The sequence below is a fragment of the Acinonyx jubatus genome, chromosome A2 (genome assembly GCF_027475565.1).
Source record: "Acinonyx jubatus isolate Ajub_Pintada_27869175 chromosome A2, VMU_Ajub_asm_v1.0, whole genome shotgun sequence".
Lineage (NCBI taxonomy): Eukaryota > Metazoa > Chordata > Mammalia > Carnivora > Felidae > Acinonyx > Acinonyx jubatus.
In genome coordinates, this window is record NC_069383.1 from 164,161,519 (window position 1) to 164,176,274 (window position 14,756).

At 62.4% G+C, this 14,756-nt stretch overlaps 1 protein-coding gene across 2 annotated transcripts in view; it reads right to left on the bottom strand.

The window, feature by feature from the left end:
* SPPL2B (signal peptide peptidase like 2B) overlaps positions 1–14,756 on the bottom strand; it is a 64,151-nt gene that overhangs the window by 3,355 nt on the left and 46,040 nt on the right. Inside the window, exons 2-14 of one of the 2 annotated variants that reach the window (XM_027049555.2) lie at positions 9,045–9,164; positions 8,270–8,452; positions 7,737–7,826; positions 6,874–7,013; positions 6,366–6,508; positions 5,972–6,068; positions 5,119–5,235; positions 3,919–4,000; positions 3,164–3,238; positions 3,021–3,083; positions 2,828–2,927; positions 2,583–2,660; positions 1,061–1,221 (exon numbers count right to left, since the gene is read on the bottom strand). In XM_027049555.2, the coding sequence (XP_026905356.1) occupies positions 1,061–1,221; positions 2,583–2,660; positions 2,828–2,927; positions 3,021–3,083; positions 3,164–3,238; positions 3,919–4,000; positions 5,119–5,235; positions 5,972–6,068; positions 6,366–6,508; positions 6,874–7,013; positions 7,737–7,826; positions 8,270–8,452; positions 9,045–9,164 (1,449 nt within the window). Of the gene's footprint in view, positions 1–993; positions 1,222–2,582; positions 2,661–2,827; positions 2,928–3,020; positions 3,084–3,163; positions 3,239–3,918; positions 4,001–5,118; positions 5,236–5,971; positions 6,069–6,365; positions 6,509–6,873; positions 7,014–7,736; positions 7,827–8,269; positions 8,453–9,044; positions 9,165–14,756 lie in introns of both variants that reach the window. The other variant, XM_027049560.2, reaches the window with a different exon arrangement.

The window sequence follows — 14,756 nt, forward strand, 5'->3', positions numbered from 1 at the left end:
ACCTTCCCTTGGGGCCAAGTAGCACCAGCCAGAAGGCGGGACCACAGGCCGGTGACCCAATGCAGAAACGCTGAGCCTTGTTCCCCGGCCTCCTGAACCTTCCAGAACTTTGCCCTGTGGCAAAGCCAGCACTCCTCGGGACTGAGAGCCTCTGAGGACGATGGGCGATGAAGCCGGGAGCGTTTCCCCGAGGGCCCGCGGGAGGGCCCAAGGCCCTATCATCGGTTACGTTATCTGGTTCATCTATCAGGTTAACCTGGGGCCCTGCTCCGTTCGGCGCCTCTAGGCCAGGACGGAGAGGGTGCGAGTTTCAACTTCCACAAAACCTGGCACGGTAACACCACACTCAACCAGCAGCGCTCCAGAGGGACACATGTCACACTCAGGAGCTCCTGTAACTGACAAGGCTGGTCCCGGTGTCGCCCGCCTCTGTGTGCTACTGACAGGGCAGCAGAGGCAGCCGCAGCCTTTCCATACCCGCAGGGCGTCAGCTCTGTCCCTGCGCCACTGAAACACGTGCCCTCATCCCATCGAATGTGCTGCGCTGCACCAAGAGTGGCCTCCGTCCCTCTCCTCTTCTGTCTCAAAAACCAGGAACAGCAAGCCACTGGCCGAACTTGGTTCCTCCACCTGGCCTTGCACAGTTTGCCCCCGGGCCCCCTGCCCTTTCCCCGTCCTGGGTGGACAGCCCCCACCCTGGCAGAGGACCTCGGTGGCCCCCCCAGCTCGGCACTGTGTTCCCAAGGGCTGAAGCAGCCGGAAGCCTGTATCCCATCACATGGGGTGTTACGGTCCCTCGGGACTGGCACCTTTAGTAAAGGGCTGTTAGCACCATCCTCAAGCCACACCCAGTGGGACGGCACAAGCGCGTCCCCTCTGCTGGGACGGCTCGGACCCTTCAGAGCCACACGGACAGGACACCAAACAGAACCTTCTGGGAACGGGGACAGAGGCCGCGGGGTTTAGTCGTGAAACTAGGAGGTTTTACTCAACTTTAACTCTAGTTAGGGCTTATTGGGTTATTATTTCTCGCAGACAGTCATAGCAAACGGGTATTCACCGCAAAGCCGCTGCCCGTCCAGAACATGCCCAGCTCCCTGCGCCAGAGCGCCAGGGCGCAGCTTATCATCAGCGTGCAGGGCACCAGGTAGAGGAGGGCGGGCTGGCCGCGCTGCATGAGGGCCAGCGCCATGAACGTCACCAGGAGGCCGATCCCGTAGGCTGCAGGGAGAGACGGGCGGCGTGTTACCCCCACGGGTGGCCCCGCGGCCCAGCGCCCGCCTGCGGCCGGGATGCCGGAACGGGGACCGGAGAGGCGGGGCGCCCGCCACACGGTAGCACATGGGGCACCCGGGGCAGGCAGGGGGCTGCCTGCCTGCGCACGGATGCGCCCGCGTCTTCCGGCACACACACCCCTTCCCGGTCCCACCGGGCGCCAGCGAGAAGGCGGGAATGAGCAAGGCTCCACGGCTGCGCCCCGGGTCTGGAGCCACAGGGGCAGCGAGAGAAAGGCCCGTTAACTGCCTGAGCACCTGTCTGCTCAGCCTCTAGCTAGGAAGAGAATTCTGGAGAAGAGTAACGTCCGCACAAAGTTAACAAGAGCAAACATCCGTAACCGAGCTGTGATCGTTCAAAAGGCTGTTTCCATTCTCATGAGATACCCGACGGAGCCCCGAGGGGCGAAGGTCCGAATAAATCCCGCACATCGGTTCCATACGTGAGCGCCAGCATAGAAGGACGCGCGTTTGCGCACGCACACACACGTACTTGCGCACACGGTCACGCACGCACACGCTGCTGAACCCGAGGGCCGGCGTGCAGGCGCTCTTTGCGCGAATCCTGCAGCGGTAAATCCGCAACCGTCGCCTCGAGGAGTTAGGCTACAGTAACCTCCTCCGAGATCGCGGCTCGCTCGGCGGTCCTCACCTCCGGGGAGAGCTGTGCGTCACTTACCGGCGGTCCACGGGAGCGGGCTGCGGCTGCGGAGGAGAGAGGCGCCCGCTGCCCGCAAGGTCCGCAGGCTCGACAAGGAACCACACGCACAACCCGGCCAAGCGGCTCACACACACAAAGCCCTTGCCACGGAGCTGAAGGATCAGTGTGGTGTGTAAAGCCCAAGGGAAGGTTTAGGGCCGGCAAAGGGGACGAGGGGGCGTGCCTGCAGCCGTAGCAACCGGGGTGGGAAGACCCAGGCGACCCCAAGGTACGCCCGGAAGGTCAGCCCCGGTCGTCCTGGTGCTACCAGGGGCATTTACAGGGCCTCGCCTCTGCCGGGGTGGGCTGCCGGGGCCTGTGCACGCGGCCCACGACGCGGGGGAGGGAGTCGTCAGGCAGCCCCTCCCCCAGCCTGGCTCCCCCACGGCGGGGGACACGCATGCACACGGACAGGCGCCATCGGGCAGGCCCGCTGCTCCTCCGGAAGGGCTGACCAGAGGTGAGCAGTCCGGCCGGTCTGGAAAACTCTCAAAGCAATCGGGCTCCACGGGACAGGTCGGTTCTGTAGCAATGGCTTTGGTAACCAAAGAAACAAGTGGGGGACAAGGACAGAACGAAGGACAGACAGATACAAGGAGGGCGCTTACCCACGGTGCAGGCTACAAAGTAGACCCTGGACGACTGCACCTGGATGTCGAACCTGTGGCAGTAGGCCACGAGCAGCCCTGCGGGGAGAAGGCGCGTGGGCCCGGCGGTGTCCCGTGTGACGGCCGTCCCTGCTTTCAGACGGGCCCCAGCGGCCAGCCTGCCACCCGGGGGGCAAACCCCGCCTGCTCCGCTCAGGCTCCACCCACTGGACGCTCCCAAGGCCGCCCACCTCGCACCCCAGTACCTGGCACCAGGATGTCCCCGAAGCCCAGGAGGGAGAAGGGCCGGTCACACAGGGCCAGCGGCGAGGCGTTCAGTCGGGGCACCTTCAGGACCATGGGGAGCTGGGGGGAGCAGGAAGTGCCATGTCTAGGGGGGGCCGCGCGTGCCCAGCACTCTTCTCCGGGCAGCGCCCCGGCCGGGGACCCCCTACGTACCTTCTCGTGGGTGGCCGAGTCCGAGGGCCCGGTTGCCACCTCCACCATGATGCTGTTCCCACTCTAACAAAGGGGGGGGGGGGTGTCAGAGAAGGGGCACGGGGACAGGGGGTGCAGCGGCAGGGCAGGGCGGGGGCGCCCACCTTGGTCAGAAAGGGCGTGATGAACACAAAGAAGACGTCGTAGACAAAGAGCACCAGCAGCAGCAGCGTGCAGGCCTGGGGAGAGGACGTCCTGAGGGGCCGCGCTCAGAGGGTCCCCGGCGCACACCCCCAGGCCGCCTCCCCACCCCCGCCTCCCCCCACAAGGCTCAGCCGTGCCCAAGGGACAAAGCAGCTAGGGGAAAATCTGAGCAAATCCAGTCCCATCCCCTGGAGCCACGGGAGACCAGGGCAGCACGTGAGTCAGGCCACGGTTCTGAGTGATGGAAAGGCTGGAAGGCAGGTGGCTCCAGCGACACGCATGCTGTGGCTTTGGGGCGGTGACGCCCCTTCTTCACGTCTTCCCGTGGACTTCTCGGTCCTGCCCACGGGGCCTGCGCTGGCGCTGCCGCCCCCTTTTGCCTGTGTGGGCGCGGCTCACCAGCAGGAAGTTGACCAGGCACCGCCACGGTGGCCGCCTCGGGAAGGGCCCCGCCCTGCGGCCGCCTTGCGGCCCCACCCGGGCATCCTCAGCGCCAAGCTGTCACTGGCGTGGCCGCCACACTGGGAGGCGATCCTGCGGCTGATCCTTAAGCCCTGACACCACAGAGGTGGCGGGACGGACAGAGGCACAAAGAACGTGCTGTCCACAGGGGACCCGGGACACCCTGGGCGGACACGGGGGCGGGCCAGCCTGCAGCCGCCCTGAGGACACAGCCCCCTCCCATCCGGCGGCCCCACCCCCTTGGGACCCTCACCTTGAAAGTGGGGAGGCGGATGGTTTTCAACATGTAGAGGCAGAAGGCAACGCCCAGTGCGTCCTGAAGGATCCAGGCCCACCTGGGGAGCAGAGTGGTGGTCACCCGCTGGGGCAGGGGCTCCACCAAGAGCTATGACCCGGCGGGTCGCTCCCTCCTTGGCCACCTTGGCTCCCAGCTTGTGCAAGCTGTCCGTTCCCAGCCCGACCCCATGCTGTGAAGACACAGGCACGGGACCAAGGCTGGGGGGGAGGCGGGGGGAGTGAGGCAGGAATGGGTGCACACGCTCAGGGGCTGTCTCTCTTGGGTGGTAGCGTTCACCCCCACATCACGGGACGGGGCGGGGGGATGGGGTGGGGACGCTGTGCAACCATTGGACTCTATTGGACTCAGGTTTGCTTCAAAACTATTTTTTATGTGAGTTAGCAAAGCCAAATGCTCGCCAGCCAGGTTCTACACCAACTCTCTTGGTCCCAGAAATGGGGGCTCAGGGACTGCAAGGTGGTGGCGGGGGGGGGGGGGGGGGCGGGTAAGACTGTCACCCCAGCAGCTGCAGGGAGCCCCCCCACCACCACACACACACACACACAAGCCACCCCGCCCGGTCCACAGGCTCGCCCGCGCTGGGGCGGCAAGGAGGCCGTGGCCCAGGTTACTCATTAGACCAGGATGAAAACATCTCCCGGCCGGGGCAGCCGCAAAGAACAAAGAGGAGGCTTGCGGGCAGCCAGTGGGCGCCCAGACGCAGAGGGAACTGGGCCTGTTCTAATTTTAAAGAACAGAGCGAGTCTTGTGGCTCGAATCTAACCGTGAGAGCTCGTGTTCCCTTTGTGTACAAAGGACTCAAAATATTTTCACGTTTTCCTTCTGCCCAATTAAAGCTGTCGTGGCTCCAAACGGCAGCGCGGCCAAGAGCGGTTAACCGCCCCAGAAAAGGCTCGGAGGGAGCGCCAGGTGGTGTCAGGGGCCGGCGGCCAGGGCCTCCCTGCACCAGCGGGCACCCCGGAGGACACGCGCTCGCTCAGGGCGCCCGGGGCCAGGAGGCTTTGCGGGAACCATATCCACATTCCAATCACAGTTCACGTGGCAGCCGACAAACCCAGTGACACCGGACGCGGGCGGCACCTGGCCGCCACACAGCCCGGCTCACGGTCGTGGGGAGACGAGCACAGAGAGCATCTGAGGACAGGGGGCACTCACTGGTCCTCGTTCCGGAAGACACCCCACACCACGCTGACGGCCAAGCAGAGCAGCGCCAGGAGCAGCATGCTGACCCGAGGCCGCTTGTGAAAGTAGGGCAGGCTGTTGTCGGGGACCCTGGGGGCGGGGCACAGCTGTCAGGGCCAGCTTGTTCCTTACCTCCACACAGCACCCAGAGGGTCACTTCCACCCCTGCCCCAAACCCTGGGCCCCTCATCCTTACGGGGCCTCCTGCTGCCCCCGCCTCCGTTCCCTGTTGAACTCTCCCCTGACCTCTTGATTGACTTCTAGAAGGGAGGTCCCCCAGGTCCAGGGCAGACAGAGCAGGGGTTGGCACGTGGGGGTGGGCAGACCCAAGCCAGTGCCGAGCCGGCCCTGCCCTCGTTCAAACCTTTCAGTGCTTGGCCACTGGCCCCTGGCAGCCGAGAGCCCCAGGGGCCTGGACCAACAGCGCCTTCGGCCACACGGCCCTGCCCTGCCGCCCCTGCCCTGGACCCACAAGCATCCACGTTGCCCCACTTCAGCGCCGGTGTCGACACTGGGCCTGACCCAGAATGGGATGTAGCGAGAGAGAGGCTGGGGAACCACCACCCGCCTCTCTGCTCTGCCCTACTCCTGAGGCCGCGAGCCCCAGCCCGCACTGAGTGAGCACGTGCCCACGCCACGCCAGACTGGCTGGGGGCCACAGGACAGGGAGGGGGTCCTCGGCACCGCTGAAGCAGAGCTTGGAGCTCCAGGGGCCAGGAGACGGGAGACCACCAGGGACAGGCCGAGGAAAGGTGGCAAGGTGGGACCTCAGTGAGCAGCGCTGGGGGTGCAGGGCCGGGCAGGGGCCTCCCGCGGGGGGGCTTACCGACATCTGCCGAACGGCAGCCTCTGGACCAGTGGAGACAGGCAGCTGTAGAGGCCCGTGGAGGAGGACAGGCAGAAGATCCCTATGATCACATAGACTGCGGGGCGGGGTGGGGCGAGCATTGAGGGCGGGGGGCCACCTGGGTCTCCCACCCTGCCCCCCGCCCGAGAAAGGGCTCCAGGTGTTCGTGCACCCTAGCTGGGTGGCCGGCAGCTGGTAATGAGAGGGACAGTTCCCCGAGCAGAGGCCCCCTCCTTCGGGCTGGCGGTGGCGGCCCGCGTTCGCCCCACCACCGACTTCTCAAGTGGAACCCCGCAAGCAGGCGGAGGGGGGACCCGAGACTGGTGAGCGGGGGTACGGGCCTCAGCGTCCCTCTGGTGAGCCGGGGGCGCACCGAGCTGGTCGTAGAAGTAGTACAGCAACACCAGCATGGAGCAGCACATGACCACGAAGACACAGATCATGACGGGCGTCACGTCCACGGCCTCGTCCTCCTGCTTCTCGGGCCCGTCGTCCCGCTTGTGTTTCATGTACCTTCTTGGGAGGCACAGCTGGGTCAGGGGCACCCTGCCGGCCGGCATGGGAACGGGGAGGGGCGGGCAGGGGCAGCAGGACGCAGGGGTCCGCGGGGCTGAGGGGCGCCCCCTCCACGCCCATCACACATCCCTGCTGTCCCTTCGGCGAGAGAGCCGGACCCCACCCCGGGGACCTCACGAGACCACGCGGCGAGGGGCTGCCAGGCGGGCCCCAGCCCCAGGAGCCAAGCTGTGACGGCCGCTTTTGATGGAAAGAGGCGCGATGCCCTCGGCCAGTGCTAGGACCACCCGTGGACCCCAACCCGGCACCGACTGCGTCACGGGCTTCCCTGGGAGGCCAGGGAGAGGTCTCCCCGGGACACTCACTTCCTCACGTCCCGGCTCCCGGCCCAGTAGCCCCCGAGGGCGACGGTGCCGACGGCCATGACGAAGATGATGACCATGTTGTAGTCAAGCATGGGCTCGTTGGGGGCATACAGCGCTGCCCTCGCCGATCGGCCAAAACTCTGCCTCGGGGAAGGCACCAGAGCTCAAGGCGGGGGCTGCCATCCCGCCCCCTCGGCCACCCAGAGAGCCCAGACCGGCCCACGCGTGGAGCCGGGGCCCGGGGAGAGCCTTCGCCTGCCCCTCCCACCCCAGAGAAGTCAACTGTCGGAACGAGTGTCACACGACGTCCGGTGAAGGGGCCCACGTGCGTGCGGGGACATGAATCCTACACCTAGATGCGTGTGCGCGTGCAGGAGCGGGACGTCGCCCCGGGAAGCATGTAGGAGGCCGACAATGGTTCCCTTGGGGGAGCTGTGAGGCTGCAATCAGGATCGAGACATGTCCTGCAAATTGCCAGAAGCTTCCACAAAGATTGAACGTTTCCATTTTAATTGTGTCTGGAAGCTCGCCTGTTCTGGAACCAACAACTCCCCCGATGGTGGGTGCACACAGGCCTCTGGTCAGACGGGGCCGTGTGTGGGCAGGGAGAGCCAAGCTCAGGGTCTCCGGCGTGTGGGCGGGGCTGGCCGGTCTGGCCCGGAAGCCAGTGTCCGGCTGCCGCTCGGCACAGAGGCCCCGGAGCCTGGGCGCTCTGACCGCTGGGGCCAGCGTCTCCGTTCCCACGGGTCAGTGTCACCACCGGCCCCGGGTGGGCGGCCTCTCGTGGGTCCCTGCCCACCCCTGCCCGCCAGATACTCACGGCCTGGCAACAGCCGCAGACCGGAGGACGTGGGAAACCCTACCTTGAAAATGTCCAGCATGTCTTTGTAGCTGAGCAGGGCCACGGGAATGCCGATCTCCTCGTACTGTGTCTTGTTGCCTCCTGGAGGGACCTGGGGGCCGAGAGGAGGGTGTGGCGGGAGGGGGGCCCTTGGCTTCCCAAGGGCGAGGCGGCCTGAAGAGCTAGCGCTCCCGGAGGCAGCTTGGGCTGGGGTGGGTGTGTGTGTGGGGGGGTGTCCGCCCCTCCCCACCAGGGGAGGAAAAGCTCTCCTTCCGTGTTCAAGCCTTGGGGTCAGGTTGCTCAGGTGTCACTCTGCCCTGGGGGGGGGGGGGGGGGCCTGCCTGGGGGAGAGGCAGGCGCGTGGGATGTGGGCCCATGCCAGCTGCTCCTCAGAGGGTACCCCCGAGCTCTGCCCCGAGGCCTTGTAGAGCGAGATGGGATCCGGTCTCCCCAGAGCCCCCGCGACTGCTCAGGGACAGGTCCCCCTCCAAGAGACACGGGTCCGCAGCCACGGTCAGCAAACCAAACCCGGGTCTCGAGGCCCCGGGGCCCTACCAGCGTCTCCCTGCTGACGATGAGCAGCCCGCGCGCCCCGCCGCCCTGGGCCAGCCGCACTTTCTCGTAGAAGGTGCAGTTTCCCCGCGCCACCAGCGGGATCTGGTTGCTGAAGCCTTTGGCCGGGAGGTCAGGTGGAGAGCAGAGCACAGAGGCCGTCCAGTCCCGCAGCTGCAGGAGGGACTGGGGAAGGGGGCGTTGACACCACCTGATCTAGAAAAGTCAGTGGGGGGCCGCACGCACACACACGTCCACACGCCTGAGCGCGAGGCCAACGGGAGGGGCAAGGGGTGGCGTGCGCTCAGAGAAAAGCCCCCAGAAACCGTCCCAGCATCCATTGCAAACGGAACACGGGCTGGGCAGGCGGGAGCCGTGGCCTCGGCAGTGAGAATCACCCACAAGCCCATCCAGCACGTGGGGGGTGGCCAGCGCCCCCGGCAGGGGCTGTGCCTCAACACCACCCGAACGTCCTTTTGTTTCTGACCAAGGAAACCAAGCCCCAGAGAGGTGATGGGGCCCCTCTACGGTCGTCTGAGACCCCAGCAGCCCCTCAAGTGTGACCAGGCCCCCGACGTTGGTTTCCCAGCTGAGGCCCTTCCTCTGTCCTCCAGCTGGTTCCCTGCAGGGTGAGACTTGTAGCAGTCCCCTCAGACAGCAGGCTGGGGAGCGGAGGGTGGCAGCCAGCAACACAGACCGGACCCCAAGTCAGGAGGGGGCACCCCAGAGCACTCCGGGCCTGCAGGGCCCCAGAGGGGACGCCCCAGTGGGTACTCACCGCTTTGCTCAGGTCGTGGGGCAGGTGGGCCCACTGTGGGTTGTAGAGAATGCAGTAGTCCTTGCCTCTGGGGCCCCCTGACTCGGAGACCACGTGCACCATGCCGTACTCACAGGCCACCTGGGGTGACAGGGCGGTAAGTCAGAGAGCTCAGCACCGGGGCTTGACAAGGAGGACAACCCCCACCCCCCAGCTCAGGGTTTGGGCTGGTTTCTTCCCCGGACAGGACGGATGGGACACTGCCATCCGCATCTTACGGCAGAGAAACAAGGCAGGGACAAGCTTCTTGAGGGAGACCTGGGTGCTGGCCGTGGCCGTGGCTCTCACGGCTGGGACAGCACCACGTCACGGGGCCCTCCAGGGATCGATGGGACGGGGAGAATGAAACCCCCACGGCTCCGTCACGAGGGGGACGTGGGGAGCCAGCGGGTCTGTCCAGGGGCTCCAGGCAGAGGCCGGGAGCACAGGGCCAGGCAGGAGGCCTGGAGGAGCTTTTCTGCACCCCAGCAGGTTGGGGGATTGCCCCTGACCCTGGAAACCAGGCTCCTGGAAAATCTGGCCACTGACCAGCGAGGCCAGCTGGGTCCAGGCCCCTGGTGCCAACTTTCCGGGGGGGGGGGGGGGGCGTCAGACCCAGTGATGTGACCAGCCAGTGGGATCCCAGGTCAGGACTGAACCCCTTGCCCTGGGGCGTGGCTGGGAACTGCCAGACTTCGCCACAGAGGAGGATCGTGCTGACGTCATCATCAGGGCGCGCACAGTTGTCCCTGCCAGAGCCTGCCTCCCCACACACCTAACCCTAACCCCACACAGCCCCGGCTCCCCAGAAGGAGGGAGGAGGAGGGAGGGGAACGGCCACCCCCAGAGGGTCAGGAGGATCCAGCAAGCTTCGTCTGAACTCAAAGCAAGGCACAGGGGCAGATCCGCGTCCTCGGAGCACTGGACGGCCCTCGAGGGCAGCGGGGTGGCTGGGGGCCTGGGACAGAAGGGGCCGACAGCCCTCTTTTCTGCTGAACGCCAGCTTAATCTATGTGACAATTCCATCACACAAAGGTGTCCCCGCTCCCTGTCTCCATCCCTCCCTGGAGCCGCTGCCTGGCTGTCAGGTGGACTTGATTGGCAAGACCTCTCCCGCCTCCTCCCCTACACTGGCCTGGGGCAGGGGCACAGACCATGACCTCTGTCCCTCAGGAGGGCTTTGTCACCAGCGGGCCACGCGGCATGTGACGCCCAGGTCTTGGCTGCTCTGCTGGCCGGTAGGCTTGCCCCAAGTCTGAGTAGCTCCCCAGGGTCTGCTGAGAGGGGCGGGGGTCTCAGGAGAGACACCCCGTGCGAGGTGCCAGGAGGCTGAGTCCAGCCACCACACCCAGGGGGCCCTGCGCCCGCCTGACCCCCGAATCCTGCCGTGCGCACCTAGGGCTCTTGGGGCCCCCGTGTCTCTAGCTCGTGCTCCCCGTGGGCTGCAAACACCTCAAGGCCGAGATGGAAAACTCACTCCTTGGTACCCCAAGAATCTGCCAAGGAGACACACGTGCACCGGCGGGACCCAGCTGGCACCGCCCAGACACACACCTCACCGTCGGGGCCGAGGGTCCTGAGGGCTCACGGCTCCCAACACCAGGCCTGGGGCCCTGACGGGCTTTCATCCGGCCAGAGCCTCGGTGGGAACACAGCAAGGCCCCGGCTGTTCCGGGAGCTTCTCACCCGGGCCCTGGTCACGTGTGGCGGCGGGAGCGTGGACCGACCCCCCCGGCCTCCCAAACCCGCAACCTGGAGGCCAACAGGAGGCACTGGGTGTCCACCCTGTGCTTCTCCGAGGCACCCGGCCACCTCTTCCAGCTGGCATCTCCACTCTGACGTTTCCGTCTGCCGCCTTGAGCCAGGGACCCAAGGCCACGCGGACTGCTGGGTGTGCTCTGTGAAGCCGTGCTTGACACAGCACCCAGCTCTAAGAACCCGGGCTCAGGGCAACAGGGCCGGGGCCGCCCGAGGCTGACCGGAGGTCTCCTACCATCTCACTAAGGCTGTGTCCTCCCCCGACCTGCCCTGGCCAACCTCCGCTCACCTCAGTCCCTCCACCAGAGACAGAACTTCCTAACTCCTAATTGCCCCCTCTTCCAGATTCTTCCCACCAGACTGTCCCCCAAGGGCACCCTTCACCCTGGCTGAGGCCCCGCGTACTGTGCCTGGCCGTCTGCTCTTTCCAATGGGCCACCCCGTGTTCAGGACCCCAGCACCTCCTCACCGTGGGCCACTATGGAGCACATCCGATCCCCAACCCACCGGCCTCCTGCACCCCACCTTCCGTGCTCCTGAATACGTTTCATTGGAGCGCGGCCACCTGCTCCTGTGCGCAGGGCTTCCGGCTGCTCTCAGTGACCACGGCAGAGCTGGGCAGTCGCTACACAGACCACGTGGCCCACAAAGCCAGAAATATTCACCATCTGGGCCTCTGCGGGACACCTTTGCTGACCCCTGATCTGTGGGACCCAGGTTGTTGGAGAAAAATGTCACGTGTGTAAAGGGGGAATGAGTAGAAGCTTCTAGAAAGGTCACTGCGGAGTACAGACCTCCATCGCCACACTTGGCACAAGCAGCCTCCTGCTAAATCAACCTGCGCCTCCGTCGGATGCCCACGTACAGTCTCCTCCCCCACGGAGTTAAAGGAACCAGAAGATGTTCCTCAAAAGGACCCAATATGCTACAAGTGGGGATTGGCCAGTCCCAGTCTGGGATAACGGACAGGCCGCCTTCCGACGTGTCACGGCCACCAAGTAGGTTCAGGAATGGCGAGGGAGACCGTGACTCAGGGAGACCGCGAATGCATTCCACATCAGGGGGTCTAAGAAGAGCCAATGCGTCCAGGCCAGAAGCAGCCTCCCCTCTTAAGACTTGGTAGGTCTTAGGAGGAGAGGGGGTAGAAATAAGAACCCAGGAAGCTTGGAGATGCTGAGGCAGAGGAGGGGTGGTGACAGGTGGAGGAGGGGCAGAGGGGACAGATGGAAAAGAGGGGACAGGTGGAGGAGTGAAGACAGGTGGAGGAGGGCCTGGGCTGATACAGGAGAGGAAGACAGGTGCAGGAGGAGCAGAGAGGACAGGTGGGGAGGGGGGGGGCCAGTAGAGGAGGGGAGACAGGTGGAGGAGGGGGAAGGGAGGACCCGGGCGGGGAGGGAACCAACTTTGCTCCGGGTCTGTTACTGGCCTTGACAGTACACTTCCGGTAGCCACTGGGGGGAGATGTGTCTATCTGGGGAATCCCCCAGCCAGGGTCACAAAATGGTAGCAAATGAATTCAGGGCTGTCGGCAAGCAGCCTCCTACCCGGTGGAAAGCTAGTCTTCTTCCCAGGCAGCAGGACCCAAACTTCTAGAGAGAGCCACACCCGCACGCCACAAGGCCGTCTGCCCCGTCTCACGGCCAACAGACCCGACCGGGCCGCGTTCCGCGAAGGGCACGCACAAAACTCTCCGCGGCTGGCGCGCAGGTCGAGGTCCCGCCCGGGAGAGAGCCCGAACGCCCCAGCACCGGGAGCACTGCCCTCCTCGGTCCGCCCAGGAGGCCGCGGCGGAGCCTGCCCTTTACCCTCGGCCGCCAGCCACGCCCACGGCTGCCCTTCCCCCTGCCCTCCCTCCGAGCCTCCTTCAAGTGCATCCGAAGGGCCTCCTTGGGGGTGTCGTCTTTCTCAGGGCGTGAGCATGATATCATCCTACACGCCAAAGTGGCCTCTTCACCTTCTCAAAATAAAACATCAGCTCTCACACCTCCACCCCTGTTCAAGCTCCTCCCATCACCGGCAACACCCTCCCTCTGCCTTGAGACCTGGCAAACTTTTTTTCTTTTTTAATGTGAAGTTATTTACTTATTTAATTTTGTATTATTTACTTACTACAATTTTTATTTTTATTATAAAATAACCATATTATGAGATAGTATGAAATACGTACTCAGCTCAACTCACTGTATTTTTTTATTGTTTATTTTTGAAAGAGAGACAGAGTGTGAGCAGGGGAGGGGCAGAGAGAGAGGGAGGCACAGAATCCAAAACAGGCTCCGAGTGTCAGCACAGAGCCCGACATGGGGCTCGAACTCATGAACTGTGAGATCATGACCTGAGCCCCAGCTAGACGCTTAACCAACTGAGCCACCCAGATGCCCCTCAACTCACTTTAATATTTTGTCACATTTGCTTCGGCTTTTAATTTCCCCATTTTTAAAAACTAATATATTTATTTTTAATTTGCATCCAAGTTAGTTAGCATATAGTGCAATGATTTCAGTAGAATTCAGTGATTCATCCCCTACGTATAACACTGAGTGCTCATCCCAACAAGTGTCCTCCTTAATGCCCCTTGCTCATTTAGCGCATCCCCCCACCCGCAACCCCTCCAGCAGCCCTCAGTTTGTTCTCTATCTTTAAGAGTCTCTTGGGGCGCCTGAGTGGCTCAGTTGGTTAAGCGTCTGACTTGGGCCCAGGTCATGATCTCACGGTTCTTGAGTTCGAACCCCACATCAGGCTCTGTGCAGACAGCTCAGAGCCTGGAGCCTGCTTCAGATCCTATGTCTCTCTCTCTGCCCCACCCCGCTTCTACTCTGTCTCTGTCTCTCTCAAAAATAAACATTAAAAAAAAAAGTCTTATATTTTGTCCCCCTCCCTATATTTATATTATTTTTGCTTCCCTTCCACGAGTGAAGTCACATGTTTGTCTTTCTCTCACTAATTTCACTTAGCATAATACACTCTAGTTCTATCCACACTGTTGCAAATGGCAAGCTTTCATTCTTCTTGATTGCTGAGTAATACTCCATTGTATATATATACCACATCTTCTTTATCCATTCATCCGTCAATGAACATTTGGGCTCTTTCCACACTTTGGCTATTGTTGATAGGGCTGCTATAAACATAGGGGTGCAAGTGTCCCTTCGAAACAGCACACTTGTATCCCGTGGATAAATGCCTAGTAGTGCAATTGCTGGGTTGTCGGGTAGTTCTATTTTTCGTTTTTTGAGGAAGCTCCAGACTGTTTTCCAGAGTGGCTGTTTCCCACCAGCAGTGCAAAAGAGATCCTCTTCGTCTGCATCCTCGCCAACATCTGTGTTGCCTGAGCTGTTAATGTTAGACATTCTGACAGGTGCGAGGTGGTATCTCCTTGTGGTTTTGATTTGTATTTCCCTGATGATGAGTGACGTGGAGCATTTTTTCACGTGTCGGTTGGCCATCTGGTTGTCTTCTTTGGAGAAGTGTCTGTTCAGGTCTTTTGCCCATGGATTATTTGTTTTTTGGGTGTTGAGTTTGATAAGTTTTTTATAGATTTTGGATACTAACCCTTTATCTGATATGTCATTTGCATATATCTTTTCCCATTCCGTCAGCTGCCTTTCAGTTTTCCTGATTGTTTCCTTCGCTGTGCAGAAGCTTTTTATTTGGATGAGGTCCCAGTGGTTCATTTTTGCTTTTGTTTCCCTTGCCTCTGGAGACGTGTTGAGTAAGAGGCCAAGATCAAAGAGGTTTTTGCCTGCTTTCTCCTCAGATTTTGACGGCTTCCTGTCTTACGTTTAGGTCTGTCATCCATGTTGAGTTTATTTTTGTGTCTGGTGTAAGAAAGTGGTCCAGGTTCATTCTTCTGCCTGTCGCTGTCCAGTTTTCCCAGCACCACTTCCTGAAGAGACTGTCTTTATTCCACTGGATATTCTTTCCTGCTTTGTCAAAGGT